Source organism: Ambystoma mexicanum, chromosome 11, assembly GCF_040938575.1.
Source record: "Ambystoma mexicanum isolate Mex_15411 chromosome 11, UKY_AmexF1_1, whole genome shotgun sequence".
Lineage (NCBI taxonomy): Eukaryota > Metazoa > Chordata > Amphibia > Caudata > Ambystomatidae > Ambystoma > Ambystoma mexicanum.
Genome location: NC_090934.1, coordinates 230,495,133 through 230,510,420, shown reverse-complemented (window position 1 = coordinate 230,510,420; position 15,288 = coordinate 230,495,133). Strand labels below are relative to the sequence as shown.

The window sequence follows — 15,288 nt, the reverse complement described above, 5'->3', positions numbered from 1 at the left end:
TTTTCTTGATGGATGACATGAACCGCTCCGCCATGCCGTTCGCCTGGGGCCAGAGTGGCGTTATTTTCTGATGTTTAAACCCCATGTGTTTTGCCAGCTTTGAGAAATCATGTCCACAGAAAGGGGGTCCGTTGTCAGATTTGATCACATCTGGTATGCCCCATTCACTCACTACTTCATCAAAGATTGCCGCTACTTGTGCAAATGCTGTGGATGATGACCTTTTGACAATGGGGAAACGTGAGTGTTCATCAATGAACAGGAGTAGGTATTCTCCTGACTCTAGGGGCCCGTAGAAGTCTACCGCCACCCTTTCCCAGGGGCGTTCCGGGATCTGTGTCACTTGTAGAGGTGCAGGTGCCTCCTCTCTGGCCGTGCATTGGCATGCAATGCAGTTTCTTACCCATCGGTCAACTAAGGCATCGAGAGAAGGAAACCATACGTGGCGTCGTAGTTGGCGCTTGGTGTTGTCTGCGCCTCTGTGTCCTTCGTGTGCTGTCTTGATTATTTCAGACCTCAGAGCTGTTGGGATTATTATTCTGCACCCTCTGAGAAGTATGGTGCTGTCTTGTACAGCCAGCTCTGAGTGAATTCTAGCAATCCTTTCCAATTCGTCTCGGTTTGCTCCTGGGTGTGTTGACAGTGCCCTTTTGTAGTCTTTCCACTTGTTGTGTTCTGTGAGTTCGATCGCCAAAGCCATGGATGGGTCCGCTGCTGTCGCGAGTGCCACTGTTTCCAGTGACATTGCCGGAGGTAGTGCGTTGGTGGTGACATAGCTTATGTATTCTACGTCGCCCTGTCTTGGCGTTGACGTTCCGGAGGGGTGTCTCGACAGATAGTCGGCTGGATTGTGTTCGCCCCCCGGTCGATGAATGATGTGAAAGTCATATTCTTGCAGCCGGATGCCCCATCGTTCGATTCTGGGGGGCATTTTTGTCCGTGGGTTCCCAAATAGCGACAGGAGGGCCTGGTGATCCGTTATAAGGGTGAATCTTTTCCCAATGATAAAGTTGTGAAAGTGTTCACATGCCCAGACTGCTGCTAGACTCTCTTTTTCCGCTTGGGAGTATGCGGCCTCGGGGGGCGCAAGTGCTCTGCTGGCATATGCCACAACATGCCTCGGGTGAGCGTCGGTGCCGTTGGTCTGGGCGAGTATAGCACCTAGTCCCACCGGACCACTATTTCAGTGTGCCACTCTGGGTCGAAGTAGGCCAGCTTCCGCGCTTCTGCTAGGGACTGTTTAATGGAGTCAAACGCCTCCTGGCATGCGGTGGTCCAGGCGAAGAGCATGTCTTTCTGGAGTAACTTCCGAAGAGGTTCCGTGATGGTGGCATAGTGGGGTATGTATCGGGCGCAATACCCAGCCATGCCCAGGAAGGAACGGACGTCGGCTATCTGTCTTGGGGCTTGCAGATTGAAGATAGTGGCCACTTTGTCGGGGTCTGGTGTCATCCCGTCGGCCGAGAAGATGTGACCGAAAAGTTTTAATTTGCTTTTGCTGAATCTGCATTTTTCCACATTTAACGTGAGGCCTGCGTCCTGGATGACTTTGCACGTGGCGCGAAGAGCTGTGTCATGTTCTTCACGGGTGCGCCCGAATACCAGTATGTCGTCGCTGTAGTTCAGCGTGCCTTTGATCGGACGTATGAGTTGCCTGATGGCTTCATGAAAAATTTCTGCAGCTGACGAGATACCAAAGTTTAGGCGTTTGTACCGATACAACCCGTCGTGTGTGGCAAACGTGGTGATCCCTCTGGATTCCGGGTGGAGTACCATCTGGTGGTAACTCTGGTTCAAGTCCAGTTTTGAGAAAAGGGTGGATTTGTTCAATTGAACTATCATATCTTCAATTCGTGGCCCAGGATGCCTTTCACGTTGGATTGCTGTATTGGCTATGCGCATGTCGACGCAGAGTCTAAGCCGTCCACCCTCCTTTGGTACTATTACCAACGGGGATACCCATGGGGTCGGACCCGTGGCTGGTTCAATTATCCCGTCAGTTAGGAGTTGATTGAGTTCTGCCGACACTGCGGCCTGAAGATGGAACCCAACTCTTCTCGGGTGTTGTGGTACAGGTCGGACGGTGGGATCTATGTGGAGTTTCACAGGTGGTCCTTTCAGTTGACCCAGGCCTTTGCAGATAAGAGGGAACTATTTTAGGATGTCATCGCGCGACATCGTTCCAGTTTTGGTAAGCGCTGATGCGAGGAAGAACACTTTCTCCCGCGCCTCCAGTGTTGGGTCCGTCGAACAGATTTTGTCCCCTTCACCGACGTGTATGTCTATGAGTCCCAGGCACGATGCTGTTCTGTAACTGAGCAGGCATCTGCCTTTGGTAGGGCTGCGAATGACGTGGATGTCGGTCGTGGTGGAATGGTTATCATGGATGAGTCGACGGCTGAAAAATCCAATCGATTGCAGAGGAGTTGTGGCCCCCCATTGGTAGATCTTGGAGTTTGAGGGTGTCAGGGGCGGCCGGCTGGTGATCTGATTGAATTCCTTCTCACCCATTATGTTAACGGTGGCTCCCGAGTCTACAAGGAAACAGAATTGTTGTCCTGCTATGTCAACGGGAATCTTGGGTGCCTCACGGGCCTCGCCTTCATCCATGATGAGATTCACATATTCGTCGTGTGGATACTGATTGTATGGGTCGAATTCCTGTAGGCCCCCTTGAGATCCTCCCTCGTATTGTGAGAATTGTTCCGGGGGCCCATCATATTCGTCTCTGATGTGGGACACTTGCTCTTCACCCTCGGGCTCTTGACTGTCATCCATGGGGTACACCTCTTCGACTACTCTGACGTACCTCCGTGGATTTTGGGCGTATGGACGTGGTTGGTAGGCCTGGGTTAGGGGGTTTCTAACCGGCGTTCTGAATTGAGGGGCAATTGGGAACTTTTGTGTGGGGAACGGTCTGCCTTCTCTGCAGACTGATTGGAAGTGTCCCTCTCTGCCGCAGTTGCCGCATCTCTGTGAAATGGCGGGGCAGGTTCCTGCATGAGGGAAAGACATTCCACAGCGGTAGCATTGGCGTTGGGTCCTCGGTGTCGTGGAATAGCTGGGGTTAACGCCCTTATCCCCTTGTCTTGCGTTGCTGGCCTGCAGCGCTGCAACGGTTTCAGCTTTCTCTTGTCTCGTCGAGGCTGTGTTCGAGATTTGGAACACTTGCTTTTCAACCCTCTCTAGAATTCTGGCCATCTGGCTCACTTCCTCTATGGTGATAGGTTTTTTGAGGAGTTGTTTCTTTAAGGTTTGAGACAAACAGCCTTCAATAATCCTCAACCGTATGGCTTCGTCGAGTGAGAAGGCTTCGAACTGACAGTTGGCCCCTTTAATTCGTAGGCGGGTTATGAATTCATCAATGGTTTCATCGACCCTCTGTGTGCATAGGTTGAATATGTATCTTTCATAGTCTCTGTTGGGTTCAATTACTAATCTTCTGTTTATGGCCACTATTAGTGTTGGGAAGTCAGCTTGTTCAGCGGGGGGAATGGTCTTGGTAAGGATTTTGATGTCATTGCCCGCCAGATTTAGGAACATGCTGCGTAGCCGAGGGGACTTGTCTTCCCCAGCAGCATCAATGAAGGTATTAAAGTCCTCTAGCCAATCAGTCCATCTTGGACCTTTGTCTGCTTGTGGCATCATTGAAAATGGGGGAGGCATGCGCCATGCAGTAGTTGCTGTGTTCCTTGCAGGGGCTGGGGCATTTGGTGGTTGATGGGCCTGAGGTGAGCTCATGCTGAGGGATTATACAGCAGGCCGTGTGTGTCCGAATTATGTGTGGCAGCAGTGTTGTCTGACCCACCTCTGACGACTTCCAGGCTTCCGTTGCGCCTGCTGATGGGTCGTCAGCGTAGGCCGCGTGGTGCTTGGCACGTGGGTTCTCTGTGGCGTGGTGGTGCAGTTCTTTTGCAGGAAAACAGGCCTGGGATCAGGCAACGTCGCCGGGACCACCCGGGTGGAGGAGGCGGACCAGTTCGCTCGGTGAGGAGACGGCGGGCCTGGGATCAGGCTCGGCGCCGGGCTCGGAAAACGCCCACGGCGCCGACGCGCTGTTTGCACGGCAAGGAGGAGGCAGGCTGGGCGCCGGGCGTGGAGTAGGCCGCGGCGCGGACACGCTGTCGGCGCGGTGAGGAGGAGGCGGGCCTGGGATCAGGCACGTGCGCCGGGCTGGAAGGTGCCCGCGGCGCGGACCGGAGCGGGATCGCTGCTCGCAAAGGAGGAGGAGGATTCGGTGGTCTGGTAGGTCAACTCGTCGCCAAATGTTAGGCCCGGACTGGGCCTTTGAAAGGAGGACAGACACACCGATGGAGAATACACGTCTTTCTTTATTCTCATACATGTACCAACTGACCTCCCAAGCTCCTCCCCTCCTTCTGACGTACGTCCCACGTGCTGTCTCTCACGTGGTAGGGTTGCAGTCTCTTAAGGAGACACGAGCCCTGCAGTAGCATAGCCCCGTAACATGCTCTTACGGCGGTGTGCATGAAAAGCAAAGCACTTGGTTTGATTGTTCATTTCCAAGGGCCAAGAAAGCAGAACTCCTAATCAGGCCTTCTCGTTTGCCATTCCCAGGCCCTTGCATTCTCGTACGGTAGTTCTTAGAATGGCTCTGTCATTAATTTAATTATTTATTATAGTTTTTTATAAAGCCCACCACGACTGCAGACGCTTCGTATAGCTTCATTATTGTAGAGAATTAAGGACCTTTATATACCTAAAACGTTTATGGGATATAAACAATTATAATGCCTTGGGAAGCTGTTGATTATATGTCCAAATTATGTTTTGCTGTCCTTTCTTGTGTTAAATTGTGTATACTCTTCTTATTGTTCAGTGTACGATCTGTCCTTGAGCTGGGGGTCACACTTTAAAATCTTAAAAGAAGTAAATAAACCATTGTGGCAGATTATGAGGCAGAATTTCGCAGTACCAGAGCTGGGAAAATAAATGAGACACTTACATGTGTAGCTCAAATCCATTAGAGTCGGGGACTTCCTCCAGAGCATCCCCTGGCATGCATACACATTTCCCCACACCCTCTGAAAATGTGAACAAATTAGTGTGACAGGGCCATGGTTATGAGCCTACCAAAGGGGGCCAACAGACCTCCTCGATCAGGGGTGGGCTGCTTACCAAGGCAACACCAGAGCCAGCCGTACCCCAAAGTTGTTATGGGTGAGTTTAGGGGGATCCCTGTCTCTGGCTTCCCGTTATGCCTGGAGCCACAGATGCATATTGGGGCCCCTTTCTCTGACCTGATGCCCATCAATATCTGTCTTGTGGTCAGGTCCCTTTCTCTTCTCTTTCAGGTGCTTCCTGTGACATTGCAACTGCTAGAATACAGCAGACTCCTCAGAGCCCTGAGATGGATAATGGTTCCCAGAAAGCAGAGAAAAACTACAAGTACCACAATGTACCTGGGCCAAATGACAATACCTGGCGTGGAACCAGAGGAATGGACTTGTTATCCAAATAGAAATAAGCATATGTTTCTCCATTCAGAAGCCAAATGGGAGACCAAACACCCACTAGAGACTTCTAGGCATTCTACTGGGGAGCACGGGAGCAACAGTGGAGAAGCTGGAACCAGCAGAGAATGACACAGCCCTGGGGGAGACCTGGGAAACCTCCCAAAAGCCTTGGTGGACATTGACTTACCCAAATCAGGAGGGAACTAGTACTATTAGTTCCAGAGACATGGCAGGCTGGAAGGAAAGGGAGACTGGAAAGGGGACAGGCTGACGGTTCTTATGAAGACTTCTGGGGCAATCCAAGCCCACAAGGGGAGGTGATGGAAGGAGTTGGGATTTGCTTAGACAGAGATTGGCTTAGTCAGGCAGCTGATTCGGGTGCCCAACAGAAGAGATAACCTTCTAGACAGGAAGGCGAGGGCTATAAAAACCAGCAGAGTTAGCTTGCTAAAAAAAGAAAAAAGAGGTGTTTTGATGAGGTCAGAGCAGCTGGATGAACACCAAGGAACCAGAAAGGAGGGTGAAGTAGGTGGAGGAGGGCTTGGAGTAGAGCTCTGGAGTGCTTGGAGAGTGTGATGGTAAGGTGTTGAGACTTCAATGGCGTTTCCAATTTAGTTGTGTGAGTGAGTGAGTGAGTGAGTGAGTGAGTGAGTGAGTGAGTGAGTGAGTGAGTGAGTGAGTGAGTGAGTGAGTGAGTGAGTGAGATTGAGTGAAAGACGACTGAACATCATTTCTGAAGGGAAAGTAGGAGTGGAAGAGACAGAGTAGAAGAGAAAGCGGCAAGAGTAAGAGTAAGTGAGTGGCAGGAAGATGGAGAAGAGTAGGGGTAGTGTGTGGAGAGAGAGATCAGGGGGGAGCTGGAGAGTAGAGACAGGTGATAAAGAAATACAACCAGGAGATGGAATGTGTAGAGGCGAGGAGAGCAGAGCGGAGAAGAGAGGAGAGGAGGCAGGCGTAAGGAGAAGAGAGTGAGGAAAAGGTTGGGACATGATCATCAGGAGGAAAGCCATGACAGGGTGATCAGACTACCCTGCTTGGTCACCTGGAAGTCCCTGAGCGAGTTGGAAAGATAGGAATGTAGATTGTAGGCCTCCTGTAGTAAGGCTAGCCTAGACAGTAAGGATCACCTGACACTAGAGTATCTGTACTCTCGTAAGACCTGTTTGAGTAGGGAGGGCTAGGGAGGTGGGAACCCCCTTCAGGGATGAGAGAAAGGGTACAGGGACCACCCCTAGACTTGGTGCCCCAATTGTCTCTTTTTGTATATATTTTTGTAATAACACTGCACGCATTTGAATTGTCTTGTGACTCATTGAGAACATTGTCACATTATTTAGGATGTGCTTGTCCGATGCGCTCACAGCAGTAAAGTCTACCTCCTCTTCATACATTTTTAAAAGTAGGTTGGCCTCACTGCCCAACTCCATCCCTGCTTAAAATTTAGCAGGACAAAAAGACATTAGCTCTTGCATTAAAACTCCCCGAACCAGCTTGTAAAGGCAGACTCCTCCGTTCACTGTCCTCATTGGCAGGGCTGTGCACCTATCTTTTCCAGGCTGTGATGCATTAGGACACAAGTCCATTCTTAGCAGGGTTAGTAGTAGCCCACCACCGAAGAGATAAGGGGCCGGCTAGTGGCGATTTGCTGGTGAATTGGGGTAAAAGGAGAATGAGGAGGGGGCGACAGGGCTGTGGCCAGGCTGGGTTTTCACACTTTTGGAGAGGTGTGGTGAGGGCAGGTGTAATGTGCTCACATGCTGTATGTCTCATAAAGCCAGGGAATGCCACATCTACTTAATATGGTCTGCGCTTAGAAACCTCCGGGTATTAAGCCTGTTATAAATAACCAATCATAATCATAATCATATGGTGTTTTCCTGCCCTCCAGTTACAAGTGCCCAGCTCATTAGCACGTTCTTTTGCTGCCACCCTCAGCCACAGTCAGGGACTACTCTCAGAGAAAAATGGGCAGCGCCCTGTTCAATGGATCCTTCAATGTGCATACCGTGACCACAGACGCCACTAGGCACAGCCCCCAGAGCTGTGCAACCTCTATGTTGAAGTCACGCAAGCAGTCTAGGGTCAGGCCTTGGGCCCTGATATCTAGGCCCGGTCACTTCGGGGGTGGTGAGTGTTGCGGACAGTCTTTTAGCACTCGGGAAGGTTGACCCCACTTGAATCCCAACATCCTCGTCGTCCCATACACCCTATCTACCTAGGGAAAAAGCAATAAGTGTGTGACAGTGGCGACTCACTCCCCCTCGCATAGTTCTGCTTTGTGTTCTCCAGGTAACTGTGTCCAACTCTGTGCTGCTGGCATATGATGTCTATACATTGCAACACAAGGTTGCACCTAGGCATATTGAGGTGTGCTGGGCATGTAAGGCTGCGTCAGGGCATATGCAGGAGTCTCTGACGATAAAGGTCAATGTGGTGCCTCAGTAAATGACAGTACTCAATGAACATGGAAAGCTGTTGTTTGTGATCCTCCCAAAGACTGGTGTCTAAGCCCACAAGAAAATGGCGGCTGGCTCCAACCCTACCTCAGATCCAGACTCAGCACAGTGTCCATTGTGGGAAGGGGCTTCCAGACTCTGAAGCGGTGGGAGGACTCACCTGTGCTGGTCAGGAGATGGATATTGTCATTGCCCAGCCAGAACTCTGACGCCTGCCGGCCAAATCCTCTCTTGTAGGTGAACCAATCACGAAAGAACTCCACTGAGCCATCCTGTCGCCTCTGGAACACCTGAGGAGATGTGAGAAAAGTCCTTAAAGTACACAGTGAGGCCATGCTCTACAGAGGATCTTACCTAGGGCTTTGGGTTTAACTCACGAGAGCCATACAGAATTTTGGTCATAGCTATAACAAGAGTCCCCTGTCAGAGAAACAATATCCAGACATAGCAAAAGACACGCCAGGGGGCCTTTAAAAGCAAGAATCAATATGTCCCAATGGAAGCTACACAGGATTCAATAGCTTCACAATAAACATTTGTTTATGTATAGTGATTTTGCCAAAGAGCTGCACGTAGAACATATTGATATACAATTACTATTCCCACACTGAAGCTGATTCTCATTTAATGATGTTGGGAGGATGAAAGGATAAGTTGGCTTTGTCAGGATTCAAACCTATGACCAGCAGAGAACACACAGGCCTCAGCAATGAGTGCTTAACCGGATCAACTATCTTAGCAACTTAATGAAGGGACCCCAAGTCTAGGAGAGCAAGCAACTAAATAATGCAATGAGCTGTATTACAGTGTTAGTTTGATTTTATGTTAATAGAACTTCGATGTCTCTTTACTTCATTTTAGATCAATTTCCTTAATAGTGATCTTTTTTGGGAGGGATTTCCCTTTAAACCTTTGGGAAGGTTTTACCCCATGATCTGTTCTCTCACTTGGTCTCTTTCAGATGTTGTGCCCCTATTTTGTATGCAAGCTGTCAAATGATGCTGTTTTTTGTTTTTGTATTATTATTTATTTATTGTTTATTACAAACCTTTACAAAACGATAAGTCGAAAAAAATAGAAAAGTAAAAAAGACATTCAAATACAGAGACTTACAATATTAAATAACATTTCAATATCATGACTTAGAAGCATCAGTATAAAACTAGACAATTCACATCAACACAGGTTTATTTTCAATTTTAAATCAACCCTATCAATTAACATTTGTTTAAACGCTGTTTTTAAACACATTTCATTGAATGTGTTCATGTGTTCATTGATGATTGTGTTAATCAATATAATTTCAATGCTGTAATCATTCTCTGTACTATTGCCCTGTGTTTGCATTTTGGCATGGTCACGGTGGTGGGTGTGTTGATGGAGGAAGGGATTGAGGTAGAAGTCACGATGGTGGGTGTGTTCATAGAGGAAGGGATGGATGTGGAGGTCACGCAGGTAGGTGTGTTGATGGAGGAAGGGATGGCTGTGGTGGTCACGGTGCTGGGTGTGTTGATGGAGGAAGGGATGGATGTGGAAGTCATGGTGGTGGGTGTGTTGATGGAGGAAGGGATGGATGTGGAGGTCACGATGGTGGGTGTGTTGATGGAGGAAGGGATGGATGTGGAGGTCACGGTGGTGGGTGTGTTGATGGAGGAAGGGATGGATGTGGCGGTCACGGTGGTGGGTGTGTTGATGGAGGAAAGGATGGATGTGGAGGTCACGGTGGTGGGTGTATTGATGGAGGAAGGGATGGATGTGGAGGTCACGGTGGTGGGTGTGTCGATGGAGGAAGGGATGGATGTGGAGGTCACGGTGGTGGGTGTGTTTATGGAGGAAGGGATGGATGTGGAGGTCACGGTGGTCGGTGTGTTGATGGATGTGGAGGTCACGGTGTTGGGTGTGTTGATGGAGGAAGGGATTGCTGTGGTGGCATGCCAGTGATAAATGTCATGTTGTAAAGTCTGGTACTCCCCTGTAACTACCTAATGTATGCCTGGAAGCCCTATCGATGTACAGTGCTTTGCTGCTTACTGAAGCTAAATTTGCACTCAATTAATACCCAAATTAAATTAAACCAAGTGTGCTACAGGGGGGTGTATGCAAGTGTGTAAGAGGTCTCTGCTAGACTGTTGCGTTCATGCCCCATGGTATCTTGATACACATTGCACAAAACCCGTTCAACAATGATATGTCAATCCAGACCCCTGCCATCTCACTCACCAGCCAGCCACCTCCATCGGTCTCCATGTCGCAGAAGACGGTCACTCCTTGGCCAGTGGCTGGGTATACAGTGTACCACCCACTGAGCGTCTGCCCACTGGATATCAGCTCCTTACAGCTTGCTGGCCTGGCCCCTGCCCAGGAGCACACAACAAGAAATGCAAAGAGGTCAACCTCAGTACAGGGCTGGGGTGATGACACAATCCCTACATGTGGGACAGGGAAGGGGACCTACATCCCACACATCTTTACCACTGAGGGAGATGCACCGAACTGGGAGTGTGCATGAGGAAGGGTGCAGGATTTAATTGGGTCTCATTTGCCTCAGTTAAGACTAACACAAAGCTACATCAGTTAAGACACAAACCTTAAATGTGCTACATGCGAGCTAGGCAGGCCTTCACAAACTTACACATGATACTAATATAAAGTGGTCTTGCATGGCATACCCCTGGAACACCTGTCATTTGTTGTATTTGCCTCTTCAAGAAAAGAGGATGATGGCAGTAGTTTGTCATATAGAGAGAAAGGCAGGTGCAATATCTGAGGCACTGATTACTGCAGCCCAAGTCTTGAATGCCTGTATGGTTCTACGGGGTTGGTGGCAGTGCCAGCAGGAGATCTGTGGTTCTTTTCTGCGGGCATACATTAAACCCTCAGTACTAGGAGCCCCTGGGTTGTCTCTGCTGCTGGCACACATGTAACACTCAACACTAACAGCGGTTGACCCCTCTCCTGTGCACGCCCAACCTTAAACTCTCTATACTCGCAGGTCTTGTATTGTCTCCTGTTCTGCATCACTTCCTAATTTAAACCCTCAGTACGAGGTGCAGTGGAGTTGTCTCCTCTTCTGACCCAAAGCCCACCTTAAACCTTCAGTACCAGAAGCCCAATGTTTTCCCCTCTGCGTGCACACTGTAAACCCTTAGTATCAGAGCCCTTGTGCTGTCTCCTCTGCTGACACATATTGTTCCACAGTACCAGGGACCCAGAGGTTGTCTTTTATGTTGGCACACTTTAAACCCTCAGGCCAGGAGGCTCTACTATCATAAACCCTCAGTACCAGGAGCCCTCGGGTTGCATCCTCTACTGGATCACTGCCTACCATAAACCCCCAGTAACAGGAGCAGAGGAGTTGTCTACTCTGCTGGGATACAGTCTATCCTAAAATATCAGTACCAGGAACCCCGCTGTTGCCTCTGCTGACACACCTTAAAGCCACAGTACCAGTAGAAGTGGGGTTGTCTCTTCTGCTGACACACTTTCAAGCATCAGTGCCAGTGGCCAGCAGTTGCCTACTCTGGCATTGGTCGATGTTCAACCCTCAGTAATAGTAGCCACAGGATTGGCTCCTTTGCTGAGGCAGCTCCCTGCCCTAATCATGATGCACCAGGACACTTACCTCCTTCTTCTCAACTGGCCCATTACCTGACACTTCATTTCCTACATCCTGATAACTAGGGGTAGTGGATTTCTCTTCTGCTGGAGAGACCTGACTTTAACACCTACACACAGGGATCCTGTAGTCATTGGGCCTCATTACACGGAAGGCGGTAATCCAGGGTGCTATTAGCACCCTGGACCATGCCGGTAAATTACCGGCACCGCCTTGGCGGAAAGGGGATTTACCGCCCCATTCCAAGGTTGGAGGGGCGGTAAATCCCCTTTCCGCCATTGCCCTTCCCCATTCCCATTTCAGCCCCATAGGGCTCTATGGGAATGGGGAAGGCGCTAATTACGGCACCGCAATTTTGCGGTGCCGTAATTAGCTCCGAGGTCCCTTAGCGGGTTGGTACTTAACGCCTGCAAGAAGCAGGCGTTAGTTCCTCCAACCCGCAAAGGGACCTCGTAGTACGGCGGTAAGGGTTAACGGTCACCGTTGCCATTAACGGTGACCGTTAACCCTTACCGCCGTCCGTGTAATGAGGCCCATTGTGTCTGCTTGGCCGCCTCCCTTCCCAAACATTTGAATGCAGGTTCTTATGGCGTTCACATCTGCTTGGCAGATGCCCTTCAATAATCCTCTAATCAGTAGCCCTCAAAATGTCTCCTCTTCTGGGGTAAGTCTATACCCCAAAATAGGGGGGGGGGCTGGTCCCGCTCAACTACTGCATTGACTTCTTATCCTACACTAATAGTCCTAGGGTCCCAAGCCACCTCTACTACCGAGCTTGCGCCTTATACCCACACTATTTGTACTTGGGATCCCTGGTCATTGTTACCACTGACCTACTTCTTTCCCTACACCTTTAATAATCTCTACTGCTGAGCCTACTCATTTCCATACCCCATTAGTACTAGGGTACCGGTGGCAGTCTTCTCTGGTGTGCCTCCACCAACACTGCATGTTTGAGATACTGGGGCTGTCTCCTCTGGTAGAGTGAGGCTGTGCATCCAAGTTTTGCCCCAAATTCCACCAGTTTATCCTTTTAGATAACCCAAGGGCATTTTCTGAAGTCCAGTCCATTGCGATTGTCATAAAAAGGACTGATCAATGCCAAATCACTGACTAACACATGCAAGTTAGGGATTCTTGCGAGATGCCTCATCATTGACTGTATCCGCTCTAGCAGTCGAATTTCAGATCCAATCTGGTGCTTGCACTGGTGGTATCCTGGAACACTCTCTGGCCTCCCTTATACCTCAGTCCAAGGCCTTACCTGGTCAGTCGTGAGGCCTAGTCTCCTTGGTCCATCCAAAAAGCTCACCTTCTCACACCCTGCCCTTCCTGAGGGCAACCTGATACCTTTCTGCACTAAAGCGGTGTGAACATCAAGTAAAGGAACTCACCTGAAGCTCTGTTGTCTTGCGTACAGGTTTGTTCTTTTACTGAGCTACATGCATCCCCTTCCGGAAGAGAAAATGCCAGAGTTATAAGACGCTCCTTGAGGTCTGTGCATTTTGCTAATTTCCCGCCATTAGTTAACTTTTTGGGAATGACAATTTAAACTGTATAGCTTCAAAATTTCAAATCAATTGCCTTTCATGGAGACTCTAAGGGCGTCATCGGGAGTTGGGCAGTAGCCCTAAATGCGGCGGTAACGCTATTACCCCCGCATTTAAGGGCGGACCCTTTTATGGGTTGGGTGGAATGTTTGGAGTTTTACCTCCAGCTTTTTGCTGGAGGTAACAATCCTGCTTTCCTCCCGTTTTGGGCGCTAATTGCGCCAGCGCTAATAGAGCCATGAAACCCCCATTGGGTATTACCGTTAGCAGGCTACTTGGGATCGGCGCTAATACCGCCAGACTCGTGATGAGGCCCTGCATATTTTAAATGCCATCAATGATAAAAATATCCAGAAGCCTATAGGGATATGCCTGCCTGTAATTTGTCCATGTCTGAGAATTAAGTGGTAAGCAAAGCTTCAATCAGATGCGTTATAATCCCATTGGGACCTAGGGAGTGAAGGGATTGCTAGAAGGAAACTATTAATAGAAAAAGCATTCGCCAAAGCAATAGTTTGGACTTTTGCAAGTAAAAAATGCTTCAGTAAAATATTTTCTGTTTTGCAAAGCAATTCTTTAACAGGCTTCTAATTCACATAGCAGAACTAATCGTTATTTGTATTTATTTGAAGAACAAGGATGTCAATTTCGTTCAGAAATGACTTACAATAACACATTTACAGATGGTGGAAGCATTCCCATGAAGGGTGTCTGTGCAATAGCATAGAGACGAGAACAAGTATTGAACCAGTTTATGAGGGTGCAAAAAGTTAGGACATATACCAGGGACACAACAGAACAAACAAAAACAAAATGCATATAAGAAATCAGGTGACTTGCAAAAGTACCCTTAATCTAAGGAGGTAAGTGCTTCAAACTAAAGACGAGTACTAATTAAATATACAAAATTACACTATTAAGCGTCACTGGAGGCAGGGGTGGAGTCAAGTAGGGAGGATGAGGCTAGGGCAAGAAGAGCTCCATCTTTAGGAAGTAAGTGACGTTTAATCCAAGCTTCGAAGAGATCCACAATTGGGCTGGCTTTGAATGCTATGGGCAATGAGTTTGAGCAGGGAGAAAGAGTGGAAGTGAGAGGAGGCACAGGGAGGATATGGGGCAGTGATGTTGTATGCAGAGGAGGATCAGAGGGAACAAGATGGTGAGCAAACTGAGATCCAATCAGAGAGGTACTGAGGAGCAAGACCATTGATAGCTTTGTTAACTAGGAGAAGGAACTTGCAAAGAGAGCGGTTGTGCATGGAGAGCCAATCAGCATGTTGTCGGCAGGTAGAAGCAGGGGAGAATCTGGGTAGGTTGTGGAGAGTGCGGGCAACAAAGTTGAGGACATTGTCTAGAGAGAAGAAGGAGTAGTGAGGAAGGCCAGGGAGTAGGCTTGAGCAGTAGTCCGGATTTCTGTGCACAATAGTAGAAATTAGAGTTTTTGTAGAGTGGTAGTAAGAAAAGGACACATTTTCCAAATGTTGAGGGGGTCAATATGATTAGCAGAGGCAGTGGTAATGATGAATTGTTGCAGTGGTAGGTCACTATCAAAGCAGACTACAAGAAGGCGAGGTTTAGGTGAGGGAGGATGGAGGTCAGATGGGAATGAGATAGGGGAGGGGGGAGGGATGACATTGGAAGCTGGGAGATATATGACTTCCATTTTGGAAGAGTTCAGCATGGGGCAGTGGACAGCCACCCAGTGACGAATTGCAGTGAGAGAGTTTTGTAATCTATTCCGAGATGGCTGGGGTGAGGGAGGGACATTTTAAGTGTCATCAGCAGAAAAATGATAGTGAAAGCCAAAGGATGAAATAAGTCTTCCTAAAGCAGAGCTATTGGGGGTACAGAGCCAATATCAGGGACAGATCCTTGTGGAATGCAGACAGGCAGAGGGGTGGGGTCAGAGGTTTGTGGATTCCAAGAAATTTTAAACGATCAACCTTCCAGGTAGGAGGCAATCCAGTGAAGAGCAGATTTGCAAAACCCAAGGTCTTGAAGAGTGAGGAGAGAGGAGTGGTCCGCAGTGTCAAAAGCGGCAGAAAGGTCCAAAAGGATTAGTATAGAAGAGAGTTTGGAGTGGTGAGCATTAGGGAGAAAGTCTTAGTGGAGTGTTTACTATAGAAGTCAGATTGAAGTGGATCTCCAAGGCCATTATTCTCACAGCACTTAGAGATCTGGTCACTCAA

The 15,288-nt window shown here is 48.8% G+C and overlaps 1 protein-coding gene across 2 annotated transcripts in view; it reads right to left on the bottom strand.

Moving 5' to 3' along the window:
• Positions 1-15,288, bottom strand: part of LOC138503305 (veficolin-1-like) — a 134,197-nt gene that overhangs the window by 87,755 nt on the left and 31,154 nt on the right. The window contains exons 4-6 of one of the 2 annotated variants that reach the window (XM_069622913.1): positions 12,944-13,000; positions 10,154-10,287; positions 8,094-8,223 (exon numbers count right to left, since the gene is read on the bottom strand). In XM_069622913.1, coding sequence (XP_069479014.1) covers positions 8,094-8,223; positions 10,154-10,287; positions 12,944-13,000 — 321 coding nt within the window. The remainder of the gene's footprint in view (positions 1-8,093; positions 8,224-10,153; positions 10,288-12,943; positions 13,001-15,288) is intronic. The other variant, XM_069622914.1, reaches the window with a different exon arrangement.